This window comes from Chroicocephalus ridibundus, chromosome Z, assembly GCF_963924245.1.
Source record: "Chroicocephalus ridibundus chromosome Z, bChrRid1.1, whole genome shotgun sequence".
Taxonomy (NCBI): Eukaryota; Metazoa; Chordata; class Aves; order Charadriiformes; family Laridae; genus Chroicocephalus; species Chroicocephalus ridibundus.
In genome coordinates this window covers 58,904,119-58,927,973 of record NC_086316.1, presented here as the reverse complement: position 1 = coordinate 58,927,973, position 23,855 = coordinate 58,904,119, and the positions used below count along the sequence as shown (strand labels likewise).

Sequence of the window (23,855 nt, the reverse complement as noted above, 5' to 3'; positions counted from 1 at the left end):
GAGTAACAAACTGAGAAACCAAATAGGAGATAAAAGCTGAATATTCCTCTATAACCATATAGCTAATAGCATCTTAAATGAAAATAGGGGCTTTTTGCCCAATTGAATGACTTAATTATACTAGGTTGCCGCTTCCCTTAATTTCTTTTCTATCCAGAGTAACAGAACACGCATAATTCCACATACAGACTGGAGAAAGGTATGTGATGATATGGTCATATTTAGTATCGCACATTGGCCAAAAGCCTACACGTAGATTTTTATAAAAATTAACTATGCACGTACAGTTGCTTTGAGAAAAACCAGTCCTCTGATGATTTACACAACAAAACTCCACCAGCACCCCGAGAACCTCATTCAGTCGCACCAGGTAAAATACTGGCCTTCAGCCTCTGCACCTGTGCAGAAGATACTGCCTGTACGTGGGAAATGCACCATGGCAGATTCTCCAAACGATATCACCTTCACACACTAAGTATTTGTAGGTACTTCTTCAGCTTTGTGAGAAATGCTGAGGAAGTGTTTGCACAGACACCTCTGGGCACAAGTAAGGAGCACCCACCTTTACTTAGGGCGAGACAGCACAAGGAAAGCCTGATGACTAACAGCTGAGGCAGCTCTCCATTCTTGTCAAAAGAGTGAGAAGAAAGGGTCCACTGACCACTTGAGTCTCAGAATAAAATCATAGAATTATAGAATGCTTAGGAGTTAGAATGGATTAGATCACCTAGTTCCACCACCCTGCCCTGGGCAGGGACACCTCCCAGTAGAACAGGTCACTCAAAGCCCCATCCAGCCTGGCCTTGAACATCTCCAGGGATAGGGCATCCACAACTTCTCTGGGCAACTTATTCCAATGCCTCACCACCCTCACAGTAAAGAATTTCTTCCTAGTATCTAAATCTAAATCTCCCCTCTTTCAGTTTAAAAGTATTACCCCTTGTACTATCACTACACTCCCTGATAGTCCCTCCCCACCTTTCCTGTAGGCCCCCTTTAGGTACCGGAAGGCTGCTATAAGGTCTCCCTGGAGCCTTCTCTTCTCCAGGCTGAACAACCCCAACTCTCTCAGCCTGTCCTCATAGCAGAGGTGTTCCACCCCTCTGATCATCTTCGTGGCCCTCCGCTGGACCCATTCCAACAGGTCCAAGTCCTTCTTGCGCTGGGGGCCCCAGAGCTGGATGCAGTACTCCAGGTGGGGTCTCACAAGAGCAGAGTAGAGGAACAGAATCATCTCCCTTGATCTGATGGCCATACTTCTTTTGATACAGCCCAGGATGCGACTGGCTTTCTGGGCTGCAAGCACGCATTGCCTGCTCATGTTGAGCTTCTCATCCACCAGCACCCCCAAGCCCTTCTCCTTGGGGCTGCTCTCAAGCCCTTCTCCACCCAGCCTGTATTTGTGCTTGGGATTGTCCCAACCCAGGTGCAGGACCTTGCACTTGGCCTTGTTGAACTTCATGAGGTTCGCACAGGCCTACCTCTGAAGTGTGTCAAGGTCCCTCTGGATGGTACCCCTTCCCTCCAGCAAGTCAACCGCACCACATAGCTTGGTATCATCGGCAAACTTGCTGAGGGTGCACTTAATCCCACTGTCCATGTCATCAGCAAAGATATTAAACAGCACCTGTCCCAGTATCGACCCCTTAGGAATACCACTGGTCAGTGGCCTTGGACATTGAGCTATTGGACCGCAACTCTTTGAGTGGTGCCATCCGGCCAATTCCTTATCCACCAAGTGGTCCATCCATCAAATCCATGTCTCTCCAATTTAGAGACAAGGATGTTGTGTGGGACGGTGTCAAATGCTTTGCACAAGTCCTGGTAGATGACGTCAGTTGCTCTTCCCTTATTCACTAATGCTGCAACCCTGTCATAGAAGGCCACAAAACTTGTCAGGCATGATTTTCCCTTAGTGAAGCCACGTTGGCTGTCATCTGAGCGATGCTTCCAGCAAGGTCGCAGCACAACCTTGAAGAGAAAAGCACTAACAAAGAAATTTCCTTATAAAGACCGATAAGCTGCACTCTTTTAATATGAAATATCAGCGAGTTCATCACTTTGGTTTCAATGCAGTGCCTTTTTAAAAGGAAAAATAAGTGTTGGCAGAAGCTATTGCCACCTTCCTGATTGCTAAGTAGCCCAAATAAACTGGGGGAAAACATGAAGCATTGTTACATCCAAACCAATGACAAAAGTACACTCCAAGTAAAAAAGAACAAGAAGGATGGAAAAGATCCTGAGAAGTTAACTAGCTGACTCCCTGCCTCAAGGCAGGATCAATGCTGCCCAAGATATTCCTCAAAGACGGGTTCTGTCCACCCTGGTCTGAAAGTACCCCCTGCACAGCCACATAACACACAGCACTGGGAACTTCTTCCCATCCAAACAATTCCCTATCTGGCCTCTCCCACCTTGTGCACCTGGTACATATTTGGGCTCTTTTAAGGGCCTAACAAGCCTTTGACCTTGATAACACGACATCTGAATGATACAAAACGGCCAGCAACATGGCAGAAAGCCGCTCTAAATAGTTCAGCGCAGCCTCCGTCTCTGTACACCTGTTTTCATGCACAAACTGAGCTCTACACTGCTGATAACTCTGGAGCTGGATTACTTTTTTATTCATTTGTTTTGAAGAGTAGGAGAGATGAAAGGTTGTGTTTTATTTTGTTGGGTTTCAATAGGAGATCAGCCTTAAACCTTGTGGGTTTTCAGTCAAGCTTATCGCAATACTCCTTCCTCAGTGATAAAGTACATTTGTTGTATTGGGAGTGTACAGACATCTTCCCAAAGCTGATGCCTTAAAATAAGCTACGCTTTCTGCCTCCTCACTGGCCTCAACACAGGCTCGCTATCTTCACAGATACAGCTAGAAGAGCAAGTTTCTTGTTCAGAACTGCAAGATTTGCCCCCAGGAAAAGGAATCAGAATCCAACGGAATTAAAAAAAAAAATAAATGCAGGCATCTAGAATACTGCTTATTTACTGCAAAACCGAATACTATTCCTCTAAAAAGAAGAAACCCAGTAACAGGTAATAACATACATGTGTCTGCAAGACTCTACGCTGCTCTGCACTGCTAAGTTGCCTCTAATGTTATCCACTTTGAAAAGAAATACATATTGATGCATTTCATTCAGGGCACATGCAACATGCCGAGAAGCTTCCCAAGTCCTCATTTTCTACAGCATCATCTTATCAAAAAAAATTACTGTCCTCAGTCCCGTTTCTACTGTTGCACCCTCTCAGTCAGCACTCTGCTCTTTGTTTAGCTTCTGTCAGCTCTTCCACCTCCCATTGCTCTCATCCCCGCTGCAAAGCACCATCCCCAAAAACATGTCAAGCACAAACACAGCAGGAGCTGTGTCCACCAAGGCTGCAAGGCAAGCCTGGCACAATTTTAGGCCGTAAGCAAACGGCACGGCATGCAGCAAGGAGGCTGCCAAAAAAGCCTAAGGCTGCGATGCAGGTGTCACATAAAGCTTTCGCAGACCCCTGCTCTACTGGAATACAGGGTGGTGTCAGGGCAACGGAACACCTAGGATACGGCAAGGATTAACTCAATGGAAGATCAAAAGGCACACAAATAAAGTATAACTTGAACCACCAGCCATTTCAGAAACATACTGTAGTGCCAAATCCAGAAGCTCAGACATGTTATACGATCACAAGTAGGCGGCTGCAGCAACTCAGCCATGAGCAAGAAACCCCCCCAAAGACTCTGTAAATCATAAAGATGAACAGAATGAAAGCATCCACTAATTTCTTCCCCAGCACAGGCTGGCAACACTAATCTCTCATTTAAAGGTACAGCTGGAAGCAAGACCACTTACACATGACCATGAGCAACACCCAGACGCGCTAACCCGACCCACGCCAGACTCAGGTGCACAATATCAGTTTTGTTAAATTAGTGAGAGCAAACAATACAGAGCTTAAGCCGGCTTTGTGCTTTTTATGCCTGCTGTATGTCAGCAGCAGGAAGAGAGACAGTACCTGACCTGGCTTCTGGTGCAGAATTAATCTACCCATGATTGGTACCTGAACCAGAGAGTAAGTTTATAGCAAAACAGCACTTTGGATCACTTGGACAATATTTTAACTTGTCACCAGTGATCTTAAAGATGTGTTTGGTGCACCATCAAACTGTGACAGCAGGTAAAGAGGAGAAAAGCTTTCAGTTTCCCATATGGCGAAGTAATCAATACTTGTGGATAACAGGATATCTTCTAATTCTGGAACAGCTAGATAGAAATAAAAATAACCTGGATGCCTTTATCAGAAAGATGGAAGGGGCGGGGGTGGGGGGGGCAGCGGGAGCAGGGAAGAAGCAAAAAATCTTTTCAAGCATTACACAGTGACAAAACATGTATTAACATTCTTGCTGGTCTGTTGTTAAAAATATCATTCAGTGTTTTGCTGTCAATAGCAACACAATTTATGTTGGTGCATAAAATCATCTAGAGGAATTAAGAAGCTTGGGAATGAGCTGTTCACATGCACACGTCATAAAACTTCTGAAATAAGGCATATTAATACAAAATAAACATCCATTCTGACATGTTAACTAAATAAAAGGAGTTACCTCTTTCAGTTGACTTGATTTAAAATATATAAATCAGATTACTTATTATTCTTATGTCCTATGTGACATCAGGGCTCTACTGTTGCAGACACTACACAAACACATGTAAGTCCCTGCCCAGAAAAAACCCTAATCTAGGGACTGAACAGAAAAACAAAAAAATGGAGGAAAAATAAGACACTGTGGGAGCAAAAAATGATCCGCCTGCTGATGGACATGCTTTGAAGCACCCGTTCTTTTCCTTCCTATCCTTCAAAATAGATCCCATTCTTTCACATGTATTTCCTCAGTCTCATGCTGGCAGCAACTATGCATCCCAACACAGGGCAGCCTGTGCACAGTTTTCCGTGTGCCCCCATGCAAGCCGCCCACCATGGACCTGACCAGGCTCCCACAGGGGTCAACAACAAAACACCCATGACTCCAGCCAGCACTGGGTCAGGCCAGCAAACACAGCTCCATGCAGTAGCAAATGCACACTGGAAGCCCAACCCACATTTACATTTTAAACCACATTCCTCTTTTTGCATTTTGAAATCACCGTCTAAACAAGACAGTGGTTCCAGCCTGGATGAACACACAGACTGCCAGGATATGGCCAACACTACTGTTACCAAAGACAGGCCTCTGCTTCGTTTATCCCCATCTGCTAACTAAAATGTTGTTTGTTTCCTACTGACCTTCTTACTGTGTAAGAAAGTAGTTAGCCACTGAGCTGATGTTAAAAACAGTGATAATGAGGAGACAGCCAGAAGTAGCTCATCACCAAGGACAGGATAAAAAGAAGTAGTTAATCTCTTCAAGGTTCTCTGATGCATCAAGTATGTACTCCTATACCAATTAGGACCGAGCTGTGGGTACTACAAGGAACATCCTTATCCTCAAGACCTTGGCAAACTTTCAGTAAACTTTTACTCCTCTGAGAGGAGGACCCAATACCCTAAAGGGATAATGTGAGGAAGGATCTCCTTACCCAAACGACCACTGAGACACTCACGCTTGCACAGAAGTGTTTTGCAGATGCAAAAAAATTTAATACATATGTGCAAAAAGGCTCTCTGGTCATCCTAATGAATATGTAAGCCTCGGTGGAGTTATGTATCAGGTAGGCAGAATTATGAGACTATTTTGTGTACAAATAATGGGTGAATATCCCCGGTAAGGTGTGCTAGATTTGTGGGTTTTTCCCCTAGCACCCAATATTGAATAAAGCAATATCTCCTCTCTAAATTACTTTTGGTTTTCAGAGCTTTTGTTTGAGGTCACACTATCACAACGGCATAGAACGTGAAAGCACAGGATGGGCCAGACAGGCTAGGAACTGGCTTCTTTCCACAAAGTGCTGGCTAGAAGAGACTGAACACATGGCAACAGGAGAAAATCCAAAAAGCTGTATTCCACCATGGAAAATTCTGTCCCTTTTCACCCCTCTTCTCACCTCAGTTCTTAGTTCAGCATGGAGGAACTGCGAAGGCACACAGCTTGGCAAGGCAGATGATTAACTACTCATTTTTGGATCAATATGTAAGTCCTACTGTGAGGCATCTCCCTGATGGGACATGCCATGAGCAAGCTGCATTAGAAGCAGTTTCCACTTAGCAGCAAAGAAAAGCAAACTACCATGCACAAAAATGTTCTTCATACAGACATATTTAATTTCTAACCAGGTTACAGAAAAGGGTGCTGCCTCATCCCAGCATCCTAGGTTAGGATCTGAGAAACCTGGAAGGCAGTGTGTTTCACCACACTTTTACATTTTAGGCACATTGCTGCACTCACATCACCTCAAAGGTTCTTTGTGAATTAAGGTAAACATCTCCTGACTACAAAAGAGCATTGTGAGGAACAGTGCACTACAAAGATCACCGGACACTGACATCGTTACAGCGATGGAAAACATAGGCTCCTAAAACAGAGAGCATTAAGTCAGTATCACATTGCCCAGAGCACATCATCAACCCAAGCAAATATCTGGACAAGCAAAGAACAGGCATGACCATGCAAACTCTGTAAAGACCACTAAAAGGAAACATGCTAGACAGAAAATAGTCAGAGAAAAGAAACGCTAGAAAACTTGACACATTTGGCACTCTGCAGACACAGCCCAGACAAAGACCATCGCCAAGCTTATCGGAGGTGGGAGAGTCTCCAGGCACTCGGATGCTCTGTGGCTGCAAGCAGCTCGGTGCTACATCCTACCCTCACCTTCTGAACCCTCACCATTTGTAGGAATACTTCAATACATCGGTATTAAACAGTGCATACATAAGCACCCCTCTCTCCTTGGCACATACACTTCACCAAAGAAGCTGTAACAGTATAAGAAACAAAACCGAACCCCAAACAAGAACAAACCAGTAGAGACACTTAAGAGGGAGAGACTTGGTGTAGCAAAGTACAAAACAAGTTAATTAAGCTTTGACCTCCAGCACTTTAGGACAAATCCAGTGGTTGTGGGCAGAAGCATGTGGTACCTTTGGAAAGTGCATTTTGAGATCAGTAAGCAACGTACAGTACAGGACCAAGTGTAAGTTTTATTTTCGAAGCTAGGAGCCTGTGTTTCTGCCTCTTCCCAGAGAATTAACATCCGAGTATTCCTTTGGAAAGACAGAATCAACAGGTAACCTCCAGCATCATCTCCTTGGGAGATGAGCCCCCTCTGGTGCCTACAGGGGACTGCTGTGGATGTCCTCCATGGCTCAGCATCTCTTTATTTGTCTCTGCTGCTCCCATGGGAAATATTCACCAGGCTGGCAGCAGAGAAGAATTTACAAACTTCTGAGATTACTTGTTTTTTGTTCTTGAGAGTTAACTACTCCCGCAGTATGTTTGCCCAGCGGCAGCAAGATATTTCTTTGCCAATGTCAAAGATTAACGTTGGTGACCAATAACATTTCTTTTAAACAAAACAAAAAAACCAAACCCAAACAAGAAACAGTCACAGGAAATATCTTCCATGAGAGATTTGTTTTCCCACACTAGAAACTGCTTTCAATAGGAGGAACACCTGCCATACATAAATCCATTAATATCCGAAAAGCTCGTGATCAAATATTTTGCCTTTTATCTTTCATGGATACTCTTTTTTCCACCTACGATGAAACCAGTGGCTGCCTGAAGACAGTATGGTCTTATTCCATATACTGTGTTTAGTACACCATGAAATGGAAAGACTCAGCTTGCTGCTCTCCTTACTGAAAGGACTGGATAAATATAATTTCATTTGTATCAGTTAAAAAAAGCATAATTTAGGAGGGCAAAAGCCATTTAAATTCAAGTTCTACTTACTTAAACAATGTATTATTAAGACTGAAAGAAGAGACAACACATACGTTGTTTCAGTTTAACCTTGGCTAATCAATCCTGAAAATCAGACGGGCTTATAAGGAGTAATTTCATGATGTGCTTAACAGTACTTTGCTGTCTAGAAGCCGGAAACAGGCTCCTCAAATTAACTGAAAAGCATGTGCTTCAAATATTTAATTTTGTTTCATTACCATTTATTTTTTAAACCATGACATTTATGTGTGTTGTAATAAGATTTTAACCGTATTTCTGTCACAAAAATTACATATAAGGAGAAGTGTATCAAAATAATGCTTTTTTGAAATGAAGTAATTTCATAGAGTATTTTTAAATTATGTTTCACAAAAACTGCACTACCCAGCAAAGTCCTTGAGCTTTCTGAATGTATTCCCTCTCACGTAACAAAAAAGAAACAGCCATCACTTGGCCGACCAGATGACACATACTATTTTAGATGAGCAATGAAATTCGGTACTGACAAACTGTGACAGTTTGGAGTAACTGCTGTAGAGATGTATCCTCCAGCTGCGTAGCAGCTGCTCACATACAGCAAGTCAACAAAACACCTTGCTTATAATCTTCAAAAACGTGTATTATAAACACAGAACTGCAGTTATTCTCAGATAATTTGACATGAAGTACAAGCGTCTCAGACCGACATTCTTGGAATAAAGGAGAGTGTAAAATCCACTGGACACAGATGCTAAGCACGTTTAAATACAGCGTAAAAAAATCCTAATTTTGTCCACCATACAGTACAAAGAACAAAAACCTGTGCTTTCACAGAGGCTGGAAAGAAGGGATTACTTCCTACACTTTGACCACTTCCACTTTTCCTGCCAAAAACAATGTGTTAGAACCGTATGCTGACATTGTTAAAGTTGCACGCAAACAGTATGCAATTGCCATGACAGGGTATTCTGTAGTTCCACTGTGCCCTTTAAAAGGTACTGGTACACATCAGAGAAATACCTGAATGCATTGCACTGCAAATACTTGCTACGCTCCCTCAGTCTTCCAAAGAGATGCTTTCTCTATCCCTGCTTATGGATGAAGGTTCAGGAGATTTTAGACAAGCTCAGCTAGCCAGAGAACTTCTTAATGAAAACTAAGGAACTGCACAATCAGAATGGACTTTCACATCTAATTTACTGCTGATTTGATTGTGCTCTCCGGTAAAGTCATGCAAATAAAGCAGGAGGAGTTGAAAGGAGTTTCCAGAACTGATGAAGTAATTGGACCTAACTAAGAGAAAAGAAATGCCTTGACTCAAGGACTTTTTCATGATGGACAGACCTCTTTGATCTTCCCAGATGCACTGAGAAGTCCTCAGATCAGCAACAATATTGTGACAGACAAGATTGTGAAGCTGCAACACTTTCAGACACTAACCCACAAGGAGCAAGTACATCAACCTCAGATGATCAGTATAAGGTCTGCCAAGACCTCCCCACGTTTTAGATGGGGGTTGAGAGACAACCTTGAACCTTTCTCAGTCACCTTGGGGCATTCACATAACCCCTTACTATTCCCCGCACAAGCCCTGAAAGCTGTACATAACCTCGTTCTCACACACACACCCCTACACAAAATATAGGAGGCTGTTAAAAAATTACTAGTCCTAGTTTCAGGGAAAGTCTCTCCAGGTGCTGCCACTGCAAGTCTCTGGAAGTCTATGTTTCACCACTATCCTCAGGCTTGGTAGGACACTGGGGACCCAGAGGAAAGGCACCACCTCCACCTGCTCCCCCACCCACAAGAAAACAAGTTGGTGACTGCCTAACAGCAATCCAAACCACTCTCATCAGGTTTCTAGCAAGTTAGGAGATCACTCTGGGATTTACCCACCTGGGTTGGTGAGAGGCTGTGGACCACAACCAGCAAGTTACCAAAGCTCAGGTCCGGTACAGGCTCTTGCCTGTGCAAAGCTTAGGGTGAATGTTCCCAACTAAAATCACATCCTTACATCCACCACTCTACAAGTGACTAATACATTCCAAGCCCTCCTTGCCTCCACCTGACGAGTCCCTAGTTCTGAGGGATGTACCAGTATTAGTCCCCAAATGCATAGCTTTGTACCATGCTCTTATTACTGGAGTAAATAAAAGGTGGGAAAATTCAGTCTTCCCACATAATAATTGAATTCTCCTCAGTACTAACAAACTTCTGCCAGTATTATGATGTCCACAGATTTACACAGGTTTCACAAGCCTACATCGAGCTTTCACAGTTATAACGAAAATATTAAACAGAACTGGCTTTAAGTATGACCCTTAAGTGTCATCACTTGTAATATCTTTCTCTCTACCCTAATAACTGCTCTTGCAGTATCCATATATCCTTATCTCTTTATACTAATCTCCACCTTGTTTATCTTCCAGAATAGTTTCCTGTGAGACATGGCATCAAATGTTTCATTTTCAACAACTTGGATTAAGCCCATTGCACCGCCTTTCTCTAAGTGGTCAGTTATCTTGTTGTGGGAAGACATCAGATCACTCTGATGCAACTGCCTATGATAAAACTGTGGTTTTTTCATTAGCACCATGCTCTCGATTATTCTGTCAAAATTTGTTTTTAAAACCTTGTACCGTGCAACCACCATCACATGAGCAAGCCTCACAAAATCCTGCCTCCCCACAATCTTTGAAGTTATTGCATCTAATTTTTGTGAGCCCGAGGTTCCCACTCCCAAACTGGCAAATACAATGAAAACTCAGCACTGATGCATTAGCAATCCTACACTCCTTCAATACTCTGGGGTACAGATTATTTTTACTCCTCCATTTCCATCCCCATCTCATCAAAATAAGCAGATAATTGTTTTGTTTCTGTCTTTGTTTCAATTTTTACCACCCTCCTGAAAACCATTCAGTACCCTCCCACCTCACTCCTAGATACCAACACTCATGTACCCCTGCTACTACCATTTTCATTGCAAACCACGGCAGAAGCAGCCAAAAAAGACAACCATAATTTATTAATAGTTGTGACTAGATCGTCCAAGTTTTAATCCCCACACTTAAGATCCCACTGAAGGCTCCAAGCAAGTTAAGTTTGTTTAATGCACGTCCTCACTCCTGTTCCTACCTGTTTTTGAAGTCTGAGTTCACCCATTTTAAGCAATCACTTCAGGTTTTGCAGAAAAAAAATCCCATTTGATGACAAACTTCAACTCACTCCATTTTGACATACAATACAATGCAATATACAGTTTGAGGAAGTGGAGAGAATAGTAATTTGGAATTCTATAGGGAAAAAGCAGCCGTAAATTGCAAGAAAAAGTGAGTGGTGTCTCTTCACAGGCAGTAACTCTGCTTTTGAAAACTGCAGTTAAGACTACTGAAGAAGGAAAGAATAATCATAAAGGTGAAATAATTTTAAACTTACTTCAGAGAACTGAGCCACAGTACTCGCAACCATCATCCCCACACACACCTGCATCAGACAGCAACATTCAACAGCCAGTGGTCTCAGACAACCAGAGAATGGTTTTTGGTTTCATTCACCCTGCTTTTGAATGAGCCATTACCCAAAAGAAAGCGGCTCTCTGGGCAGAAGCCTAGCGTTGTAGAACTTACATAAAGAGGTACTTCAGCACAGCTCAACTCCATTGTCACAGCACCTAGAAACAGAACAAACCAGTGGAATTATTACACACCCTTCAAGAGGCATTGATATCATTATACCCCATTCATGTCTGCAAACTAAGTCGACATCCTCCAGAATTTGGTGCTGGGGGGGAAGGGATTTTAAACTTATCGGCTATCCAGTTGCCCCAAATTTCCCCGGAATGAGGAAACGCTGGTGCAATGATGCCCGTGTAAGGCTGGAGGAGGGGTGGCTGGTCTTAGTTAACATGCTGTGTGCTTTTTACACAATAGACACAGTAAACAAAACAGGTCAGGCTGAGCCATTCATAGTTGCAGCAAATTAAGTAGTGGGAATTGCAGCATTTCTTATTTGTAGAGGCAAAAAATGGAATTTGACCTCAAGATGGAGCTGTAGCAACTTCTACTCCACACCCATATCCCAAGTATACAGTGCTGTTATTTTAGCAACTTCACAGAAGATATCCCCAAGGTAGGTCACCTTAACTACCCTAAACAGCAAGCTACTGATACAAGTCATCACTGGAATTACTATAATTACCATCGTTACAGCAACCCTGATTTCTATTATTGTATTTCAAACTCACTACATCCTCAAAATTCATACTCTAAAAATAATAATGTTCCTGTCAAGTGAGAAAAGCATACCAGAAGCAACTCCACATTTTAAAACAGCAAGGTAGGCTCAACAACTACCCTTCTACTTGCTGAAACAGCCTGTGAAAAAAGAGAGTCTGTCTTAAGTAGGAGGCTGTCTCAGCTCATACGTGGTCGTGTTTTTACAGCTGAGCAGTTTCCAAGATCACCACTGTTGTGCAGCTCATTGCTCGTTAAAGCATAGGTAACAGCCTGCTATGAGTCAGACAGGATTTGAGAAGTTCCCCGACTACAGACTGCAGAAATTAAATGCACAGCATTTAACCAACCAAAAAAAAAAAATGACCCACCCACCAACCCAGCACACACTCCTTTTAAACCACAAGTTTGTCCATACTCATCTCCTGGTGCCCATCAATTCATCTACATCCACAAGTACCTACATTCTTGTGGTTTCACTTCAGTGTAATTATAAAACACAAGGCAAACCTTTACAAAAATCACTGGCTGACAATGTTCAGCCAAAAAAAAAAAAAAAAAAGCCAGTTTTCATATTGTAGGAAAAGGGTATCAAGGCAAACATTACTCCAGCCAGCCTAGGCAGCAGCGAGACTCAGAGAGAGGGGTTTCTTGTTTTCTGCAGAGGGAGGAGGTATCCTGCAGCTGACTGCAAGGCGTCTCGCTTTGACAGACAGAGACAAAGCTGCGCAGTTTCCAGCAGCAGCATCCTGAACCCAACCTTAATAGCAGCAGCACAGGAAGCGCAGCCCTGTTTGTACAGAAGAAAACAGGGTTACAAGAGAAATTTAAGAAACCGTAACATTAATTCCACAAGGAGTATTTTAAGGTGGAGCTTTTCACAAGTGTCACCTTACAGAACGGATGAAGCACATTAACTTCTATCACAGACCTGTCACCAACTCACTGCCACACACAGGTTATGTATATACAGGGCATCACTTCATGGTTAGCTGAAAGGAGAGACGTGCCAGCCAGCTGTTTTACACCACTGCTTTATTCTGCTGTATAAAATGCCTTTGCCTGCAATAGTTCTCCCTCTTCTAAGGCACACATCCAAACTGAATAAGGACATAAACTGACGGAAAATAAAAACATCAGGTATTGACTTAACTGTGTTTAAATGGAAAAGATGTCAGGTATCAAACTATTTTACCCTGTACACATTGAAGAAATTAGTTAAGGGAAAACACGATCTAAATCGCAACAGAAAGGCAATTCTACGGGTTGACAAGGTGACCCTTCAGCCCACGCTGTGACTACTATTTGGCTGTCCTAGCACCTACTATGTATCAACAGCACTTCCCTAAACAAAAGGACGCTTCCTGGTCCTACAGCAACCTGGCTTACAACTCACAACTTGACTTTCTCCTCTTCCCTGTAAATAAAGCCTTTAATTGTGGGAAAAAGACAAAGAGAAGGTGAAGACAGGACTCGGGCTTTGATGCTGCCCTGTGATCCAGCAGCCACCAGTATGGACTTCACTTAACCCAGGCTCCACTGCTGCTGTAACGAGCCTTCGCGGCACCTCGTTATGCAGCACAAGACCTCAGTTTGTGCAAGCCTTGCAAATGGCTGTGAAGTATAAGCAGTGGCATAAAACATACGTTTCATGCTTCTCTTCCATGTGTCAGTTCAAATACAACAAAACACAAGGTCTTTGGACCCTGCTACTTATATTATCCTTTCAGATGATAATCCCACCCCTCTGTGCCACAGACCACTAATGCTGTTTCATACATTGTAAAGTGATTGACTGAAGGTCAAAACTGTCAAGCTATGTAAATAAAACCCCAATGATGCTTCACAGGTGCCTTAGAACTCAATTCTTTCTTTTGCAATGATATTTCTTTTTGGTGATGGTCATACTGAAGCTCACGTCTATAAAACAGAGGATTAGCCTTATTACCGTCATCAAGACAAGCACATTAAATCTTTATTTCTGATCAACTGGAGCAACAGGAAAGCAAGGGTGCATCGCACCCAGAGGCCATTGGTGGGTAGGCAGTAATCCCCAGAGCATCATTTGCGATGCTTCGAAATGTAACATCTCTGTCTAAGCAAAACCTCTTGTGCATTGTAAAAGTCTATCAGCACACACATATTAAGAGTTCTTCTACCAAGCTCTCTTACACTGGATGACTGTGTTACACATCACGTTTATCACCATTTTATTATTTTTCACTATGCAATATTCTGTGGGAGGCAGGTGCTGCATCAACCCCCAGGACAGCCTCTAAGACGAATACAAATTACTGTACATACTCTGTATTTCTCAGATCTTTATACCCTTCAAAAACAGTGAGATCCCAGTGTGGTGCTCACAGATCAGCCAGTTTCCATTAATAATGCTCACTCCATTCTCTCAACAAGCACAGCAACTGAAACAAACTGTATTTTTGAATTTACAGATTCCATCCGAGTTACGTTACGTATGTATACCTAAAGGCTCACTCCCAGCTTCCCAAGCACCAGGAACCACGCTGCGCAGCGATCAGGTCTAACGTGGCACATTCTTCTACATGCAGACCCTTGCTCTGGACCGGATTAAAAGACCTTGGAAGAATTTAATGGAAGGAAGAAGTAGCAAAATACACACATCACAAATACTACATTCCTGAAGTCAGGGTTTTACACCTTTACAGCCAAGGTTTTTGACACGATCTTTCATTTTTACACTTGGCTCTCCTGAACACCTAGAGCATGGGGGATAGGGAGGGGACAAAGCAAAACCCTGAGCTAGCAGCTTTGCAAGCACATTTGTTTACTGCCTTCTAACAGTATTCAAACTGAGAGGTAAAATAAACCCTTGCCCACTAAATTTATAATGAAGCGGCTTGCACTGCTGTTGATTACTTCCCCCTTGATTAGCTGCCCTTGAAGCAAGTGAACAGAAGAAATGCAGCTAAACGCCTTTTAAAATAGCTCTCTTTGCAAAAATTTGAGACAAAAAGAAACTTAAATCTTCCTCCAAAAAACATCGCCCCATTCATGGCTATCTTATCTCTTCAATTTGTTAAAGCCACAGCCATTTTGCACTCCGTAGTGGGGAAATTATTTAGAGTCTCCAAAAAAGGATCACATTTTTTAACCTTTTAAAAATAGATTTGGGTTTTAAAACACAAAAACAACTCTAGAAAAATGCCTCTTAGACAGAAGCCTGCTCCCGAGGTTGTCAAAATGTATTCTTTATGCGTTCCTGTATTAACATTCTTAATGTAGCATTTTAATTTCAACTAAAAATAAAATGGGGCTCTAGATTTTAGAAAACTCAGAAATGTGAAATGTGGGGTATGCATTACTGAATGACGAAAATAAAACCAAATGTATGTGTAAGGTCACTAAAACAAAATGAAATCTGTTTCATACCAGTGCCAGGCATCTGTCTCACCTCCCTTACTCCTGTTAATGCCCGTTTTGACAGAGATTGTAGCTTTCTAATGATTAAATTTTTAATGGCTTTTAGAATTTACTACTCCCTAGTCTGGGCACTCTGAGAACATGAGACCAGAGCAGAAGCAAACTCTCTAAAGATTCATACAGCACAGCTGTACAGTTTACTGACAAGGTAGCAAAGAAGTGGACCAGAAACGTTTGGTTCTACAAATGCATTAAAATGTATGTTCCAATGCTATCTGTGATGCTTCAGCATCACTCAGGCTTGGCCATCCACCAACCTGCTATAACTAATGAACAAAATTAGGGGATATACTATGCGTTTAATAACACTTCCGTAGTTTGCGTTCCACCTTCCTGAACAGCTAGAACAGCACAGCAAACTCTACAGCGTAATTAAGAGCAAGAAACAAACTTTCAACACCAAAAGTCATTAGATATAATTCTGATATTCATAGAAGCAGCATCGATTGAGAAGGGCGACAATTCCACCTCACGGCCCTCTTTTAATTATACATGTAGTTTAGTGGTACCTGCTTGTCTTAATGATGCTGAGCCTGAAAGATACAACCCATGCAGCTCAGCTAGTCAGTAGGAAAACCCATAATTTTTTTTAAATTCTGTAATTTTTGAAGAATTTCAGCAGACAACATTGAGGGAAAAATCCAAAAACATTCCCGAGATGGGGGTGAGAAGATGCTACCAATGCAGTAACATTCCAGCTAACACTGAAGAGAAAAAAAGGAATGCCCCTGCATTCTGTAGCTTCAATACCCCGACACAAATATGCCTGGTGATACAAATTCTGCTTGCTGTTCTAGGTAGCACCTTAGCACCTAAAAGACTTACTTGTAGAAGGCACAGAGAATCTATGTTCCTGCCCTGAGATTACTGTATCCCCCATCTATAAATGGGAAATCAAGATGCGCAGGTGCCGACCGACTGATACGTGGCCATGCAGAGAGCTGGTTTTTGGCTGGCAAAGCCAAAAATTGGAACTGGATCTTCTGAGTCACTATATTAGTCATAGGCTGTCCTTCCTATATCCTGGTGCAAATTCTTGTTAAAGGTGTTACTCAGATCAAAAAGCACGTCGGGCCATTTCACATACCATACCCTTCTGAAACAGCCCCACAAAGAAATTATTGCTGGGGGGGCGAACAGGAACTTGTCCTGAATAACAGCAGCAGTTTCATATGGAGAAAAGGAATACTCCTCCCCGATATTACATAACAAAAATGTTGGCAGAAATGTCTAATTTACAAGTGAACTGAGAAGGCCAGATGAGTTTCCTGGCAGATTATTATTAAGATACGTCTACACGATCACTTTCTTTGTTGCACTTGATATTCAAACACCACTTTGTAAAAAGAAAAGCAGTTTAGTGCTCAAACCTTTTCACCAGATTTTCTCCTGCCAATTTTTCATACCCAATTCACAGAATACAGTAAATTTTTTACCTATGTGGAAAAATCCCTCTTACTCAAATCCCTCCTGAAATCTTACTTCCACAAAGTGTAGCAGAGAGCAAATTAGCTCTACATAAGAAAAAAACTCGTGTCACCTGCTAGGCTTTCTATTGCATTCATGTGCCGCATAATGACTTATGAGAAGAACTACCTCCACTTTTTTATAGGACCAAATACAGAGGCAGGAGTAAGTCCATAAAAACGAAGAAGGAGTTTGGAGCTGTATTTCTCTATAAGCATCACTGCGCAGGTTGAAAACTTGCACAACTCAAAGCTGCACCCACCAGTGTCACAACAAAACGCAACGAAGAACTGCTTCTAAAGTCGTTTCTCTGAACGTTATCGTTAGAAAATTTTTCATTTCCTTTACATTTTTCGGTTGTTAAAGAAGTTAAAGCCAGTACGTTAAAAACTTCTCATGCTGAGAAAGGCAAGCGCTTTCATGATTAAAACCAAACACCTTGTCCACTTAGTGGATGGAACTGAAAAAAAAAAACAAAAACCCACGAGCGGCTCTTAGGCAAAATAATGACAGAACAAGAAAATAATAATTAAAAAAAAAAAAGTAAAAACCAAAAAATTCCTCCCCCTCGTCACTTTTGGGACTTTGGAAGGCGACTGACAGCCCAGGGGAAACGCTCCCCCCGCCGCCGAGAGGGCCCCTCCCGTCCGGGCCCGCCGGACCGGCCACCCCCCGGGGAGGGAGGAGGACAGCCCGCCGCCCCCAGCCCAGCCCGGCGGCCCGGACACCCACCCCCCCGCGGGGCCGGGGGATGCCGGGCAGCAGGTGTCGCCGGCCGGGCTCCCCCCTCCGTAGCGGCCGCCTTACCCACGCCGGGGTGTCCCGGGCGAGTCGCCGCTGCCGGTGCCGGTGCCGCCGCTCTGCCGGGGGCGGGGGGCGGGCGGTGCTGCCGAGCCGCCGCCGGGGCCACGCCTGCGGGAGCGCGACGGGTCGCGCCCGGCCCCGCGGATGCACCGCCCCCGGGCCCCGGCCGCCCGCGGGGCGAGGGAACAAAGCCGCGCTGTGACGGCCCCGGGCAGGGGGAGGTTGGTGACCGGCTCCCGGGCGGGTGGCAGCTCGTCCCGCCGGCGGCCTGCGCTTTGCTCGGGCGGGCAGGCGAGGTGCCCACCCGCCAGCGGGGCCCCGACAGCGCCCCGGCCCCGGGAGGGGGAGCACCGGCCCCCGGCCGGCGCCTTTCGGAGGGGAGCGGTGCCCTCTCCCGGCCGGAGCGTGGCTGCAGGCGGCAGGGTGAGAGCCGGGCGGGCGGGCGCGGGGAACCCCCCCGGCACCCCCGCACGGTAGCCCGAGCCCTCCCGGGGCCGTCGGGCCGCCGTGCCGGAGCCCGCAGCGCCCCCCGGGGCAGTGCCCACGCAAGGGGCTGGTTGGTCACACTCCCGGCCCGTCACTCCAGGCGCGTTTCGTGCGACAGAATGCTTCGATCCGACAGACCACAGCGTCTCTTGGCTTTTCAGCTGCTGCACGTACACAGCACGTAACTTCAGCTACTCTTGAAATCTTGTCATGTTGACTCCCTAAGCCTATTCTGACAACCTTTTTACGCTAGTGAGGACAGTAGAGCGCTGAAGATCTGGTGTTGAGTACCAGACTGGGGGTAGGGATTTACCAAGCTCCCTCTCGGCTGTACTGTAACTTAATTCATCTGCTTGCTGTAGGTGGTCAGCATACCTTCTTTGTAATAGCAACATTTTAGCACAATACTGTCGGGATGTAAAAAGTTTACCCAAGTGCTGTAAGCAATGCATGAAAGCATTAGTGTTTTACTGTAAAGCAGTGGCTGAACACTATGAGGTGTCTATCTCAGTATCCCAAATATCGGGGAAACAGAGGATAACAGAGGGGATCAGAGGAAGCAAAAACACGAGAGCTGGATCTGTTCAGAATTAGAGCTTAAGTAGGGTCTGAGTACTAGTTTATTGAGCAATGCTACCAGTTTGAAATTGACTAAGACAATAGTAAAAAATGTTATCCAAGTCCTCCGAGAGTACCATCTGAGATGAAAGCATGCTCTATTGCCATGCCTCTTTTCCACGCTGTACTCTTTTCCCATACGTACAAGGATACTTGCAGGTCCTGAGTTTTAAACTGAAAACCGCTTATGATGAAAATATTAAACACATTAACTTTAATAATCTGTGCTGACAGTTTAAAAAAGTTGTACTAGGAGACAGCAACACAATTCAGACTGACATTTTCCTTAACTAATATTGAAAGGCCTACATATTCAACTAATAGAAAAGCTGTAGCCAAGCTGGTAAATACGCTGAAGGCTCCCAGTGAAGAGCATGGCATCACAGCCTGACTCACTTTTCAGAATCAAAAATTCAAGCCTATCAGCTATTGTCTTCGTACCATATATTCTTAACGCAATTACACCCCTCTCATTCACTTACCTTCGCCCACCTAAACACATGCAAATTCCACCATCATTTTTAAAAAGGAAGTAAATTAGGCTGCTGCAACAGAGCACAGGTCATGAAGGTACCTCTCTGAAGGAGAGAAAGAAGCCAGTAAAATCACCCGGTGTGTTTCATCAAGTTTCATGGCTTTGCATGGCGTGTGTCCGTCTCTAGAATTGGAAACTTTTCATTGGTTTGCTGAGGGTAGCTTGTCAGACAGACAAACACCTGCGCAGGGTACCAGGAAGCAGGGAGTTTCTGTGCTGCGCTCGTCAGAACAAGTCCACAACTCTGAGATCGCCGAGGTAACGCATCTGCTGGCTGCACTGCCATCAGGGCTTTGGAAAGTTAAATTTGCGAGGAGGAAAAATAGGAGATACCGGCTGACGGGGTGCAGCCGGGTTAGGGGTGGCTTGCAACCATCTTACTGCACCTTTCCAAATTTTCCTAATTGAAAGAGTTATTCAAATAACTCATTAAAAGTTGTAATTTACTTTACATAATTTCCAACACTGTGTAGTATTACTCTAAGATACTGACTTAGACCTCAATTCCAGAGGAAACTGCCTCTTGCATTTCCATAATGCAAACAAGGATTTAGGTAAGCTTTTTCTACGTGTTGGGACTATGCATGCAATATGTTTTGCCAGACCATATTCAAATATCAAAGGAAAAAAAACAAACACATACATTTCAGAGGCTGTCTTCGGATCACACGGGTCATCCTGGCATCAAAGTAATGACTGTTGCCCAGGATTTATGCGTCGCTGAGTAATGTTTACTCAGTTTTTCATGATGTGCGGAACAGTTTCTGCTTGAATATATTGGTTATTAAAAACAGCTTAAAGCAAAGAATCTGTGATCTGCCAACTACTACCTTAATTAATAAGAATTTAAATGTTTAGATGAATCCTTATCTTTCAACGTACGCATGCAAAAAGTAATGTTACAGAATGGAAAGCATCATAGGCAAAGAGGCAGTGAGGTGGTTTCTTGGTCTTACTAATAATACTACTACGCAGTTCTTTCTTACGACTATTGCTCCTACTCTGCCTCTCACCCCTCCTGTCTCCCAGGTGACACAGCTTGGGGAAACTTCTCCAAGGGGAATTCTAAAATAACAGTCTTAACAAATGCTTACTAAAATAAGAAAAATACTGAAATAATCCTTGCCTGAAGACCAAAGCTGGTGTTATAAGTTGTGGTACAGTAAGATCCAGAAAGGAAAGTAACTCTCGTTGAAGACACTAACAACAAGAAAAAGAAGACAAACCACTTGAAGCCATCTGCCATCAGAATATGCCATAGCTACAAATAGCTTAGTAGATAAGGATTAAAATCACAATTTACACTCAAATCTTTTTACAACACAGTGTTTTAACATTTCTTATACACCTTTTCCTTCTTTTTTAAAGGGGTTGTAAATGAAGTATTGAAAACTACATGTGGGGTGGTTTTTTAATTTCTTTAGTTTTGCCTATTTTTCAAGTGTAAATTGCGTGTGATCTTCACAAAAAGTTTTCTCGGTAGCTCCCAAATTTATATTTTAAATCATAAACTGCAGTATCCTATAAAATCTGATGTTTTTCCATAGGATTTCTGACTTCTTTGTTTTGCAGTATTTCAGTAGTTCAGGTTACAGGCTCCAACCATGGAACGCCAGTGAAAGGCAGACTGTGGTTATCCAGAGCAACCTGAGAATGTTTCAGCTCAGTATCACAACTGTTACCTTCACACAAACCCTGAGCCCAAGTACATATGCAAATCAAAATAAAGTATTTGGCAAGATGTGCTTGTGTTGCACAAGCATTGTTAGAGCCATTTCAAACCCTTTTTGTTTGCTTTTAAATGCAGAGAAGTGACAGTCTGAAGACTAATCATGGTTATTCGCTGGCAATAGCGATGACAAATTCACCATCCAGATGGTCTTCTGCAGTACAAGGAGGTTGCTTTGGGCAGGGTTAGAAAAAAAAATTTGAATCTCTAAAGAGGCAGGGTCAGAAAAAAATTTTTAATCTCTAAAGAGGTACATTTTATTTCTTTGTTTACTTGTTTTCTTTTAAGTAAGGGATGTCTAAAGCCTGCTTTAATGTGCTCAAAATTTGTCCTAACACAGCCCACTCTTTCACACGTAGCCAACTCATGAGATTTCAAACCTAAAGCAGAAATCCTTGGCAGAAGGCTGAACGATCAGAAAGCATCAAGAAACCCATTCTGCACCAAAACTTCAGATTTTAGGTGTGTACTGTTTCCATTTACTGGCGCAAGCACATGAAGTGATTTATATTGTCTCAACTCCAGATTTACACCAGTGATTAAACAGAAGGCACAAATCTGTAAGTAGGAACATATTTCATTTGAGGAGGGCTGGAGTAAGCACATAACCTTGAGAGAGTAACAGAATGGAAACAACTCTCTTGTGACAGCTCAAGCACTGTCATGTGGGGCTCAGCTTGGTACATAACACAGCAAGTATATTTCCATCTTCTTTTATACCCATCTATTTCCCAGCACTTCCTGCCACGTCAATCAATCAGTCAGAAATAGTTTGCTTTATTGGTCACTTCAATATTACACTTCGACAGTGTTGCTCATTCCCTTCACAGTTTACTGTGTTCTCTGACAAATTCTTTATGCTTTGTATAGCACCCTTTTAGCAACTGCCATTACCAGTGCATCCTCACAAATAACATCACTCAGCCCCTTCCACTGACGGTTAGTGAAGCACGATGCCAAAACTACTCAGGAACATGAATATTTTCTCCACAAAAAAAAAAAAAAAAAAAAATCAGTACAAATTTTGCATTCAAATATCATGTTTTATCTTGTTCAGCAAGACAAGTTTATTTAAAATATATGTATTTACAATATCGAGTAAACTTCAAAAACCTAAACCAAGCTGTCTTATTTCATATGCTGTTGGCACCGTGATGGGAGCAGCAATAAAGATGACCTGGTTAGAAGGGGAAAAACACTGAATAGAAGGAAATGTCTGCTGAAATACTGACCACAAAAATGCCTGCCAGACTGGGAGCCAGAGCATCCTTGAGGAGCACATCTTTCAAGTCCAGCTGGGCACCAAGAAACTGGAGACATTCTTGATATGCATAAAAACAAGGAGATACAACAGCAACTTTTCATCTGCGAAGGTGAAAATCAGTCTGGAAAAAACAGGAAAAAATCCTGAGAAAGTAGGAAATGGCAAATGCCAATGGGTGTTCTAACTGAAAGACCAGAAAAACAGCCTGGGGGGAGAAAAAAAAAAAAAAAACACCAGAAAAAAACCCCAACCAAAACAAAAAACTGGTCCAAGAAAATAGAAAACATCATTATCTATTGGCTGTCCCACATGGGGGTGTCCTGTGCCCCCGTATGTCAGTCCAATATAAAAATGACTTGCTTTTTACCCAAAATGAAGCCTCTTTCTATGAGAAATTCCCATGCACGCCCCCTTTTCTGATCTCCTAGACAGATCAGACCCTCGCTGGGGACACCCGTCTGCATCCAAACTCCATGACGCAGATCATCCTTGAAGCAAGACATTGTCCATTGGTCCCAATTTTGGAATCAGTTTCATTGGCCCCAATTCTGCGATCATTTTGTATTCGTGCTTCTAAGTAATTAATCATATGTGCTGCTTTACTCGTGGTAATTTTGTAATAGCCTGTAATATTGAAATATACACTTGCTTTGTTATTGATTGCTATTGAAATTGATTGCTGTGGCTGTTTATTTGCTTTCCTGGCAATAATTTTGTAGGTGCTCGTAATACGTATCTACTTACTTTACTAACTACACTAGCTTCTACTCAAGTAGCAGAAAATCAGTTGGCCAGTCAGATAAAAGTCTTCAAAATGTCATTTCAGTAGTCCTGCTAGAAATTACGATCTTAAATAACATTTGTTTTTCCATGTTTTGATCACGTTTCCATCTGTGTAGATGACATCTTCCACCTGCTTCCAGCTCTACCTTGGCAAACTCACTTGGTAGAATACCATGAATGGTAAACGTCGTAAAAATCATATTACCATAAGATCATAGAGTCATAGAATAGTTTGGGTTGGAAAGGACCTTTAAAGGTCATCTAGTTCAACACCTCCCTGTAACGAGCAGGGACATCTTCCACTAGATTAGGTTGCTCTGAGCCCCATCCAACCTGACTGTTAATGTTTCCAGGGATAAGGCATCCACAACCCCTCTGGGCAACATGTTCCAGACTTTCACCACCCTCATTGTAAAAAATTGCTTCCTTTTATCTAGTCTAGATTTACCCTACTTCAGCTTAAAACCATTATCCCTTGTCCTGTCACTGCAGGCCCTACTAAAAAGTCTACCCCCTTCCTTCTTATAAGCCCCCTTTAAGTATTGAAGGGCTACAATATGGTCTCCTTGGAGCCTCCTCTTCTTCAGGCTGAACAGCCCCAACTATCTCAGCCTGTCCTCACAGGAGAG

At 43.1% G+C, this 23,855-nt stretch overlaps 1 protein-coding gene across 1 annotated transcript in view; it reads right to left on the bottom strand.

Annotated features, from left to right (window-relative positions):
* Positions 1-17,861, bottom strand: part of ARHGEF28 (Rho guanine nucleotide exchange factor 28) — a 130,700-nt gene extending 112,839 nt beyond the window's left edge. Inside the window, exons 1-2 of the mRNA XM_063320101.1 lie at positions 17,815-17,861; positions 11,476-11,519 (exon numbers count right to left, since the gene is read on the bottom strand). Of these exons, the coding sequence (XP_063176171.1) occupies positions 11,476-11,508 (33 nt within the window). The 5' untranslated portion in view covers positions 11,509-11,519; positions 17,815-17,861. The remainder of the gene's footprint in view (positions 1-11,475; positions 11,520-17,814) is intronic.
* Positions 17,862-23,855: the final 5,994 nt, after the last annotated feature.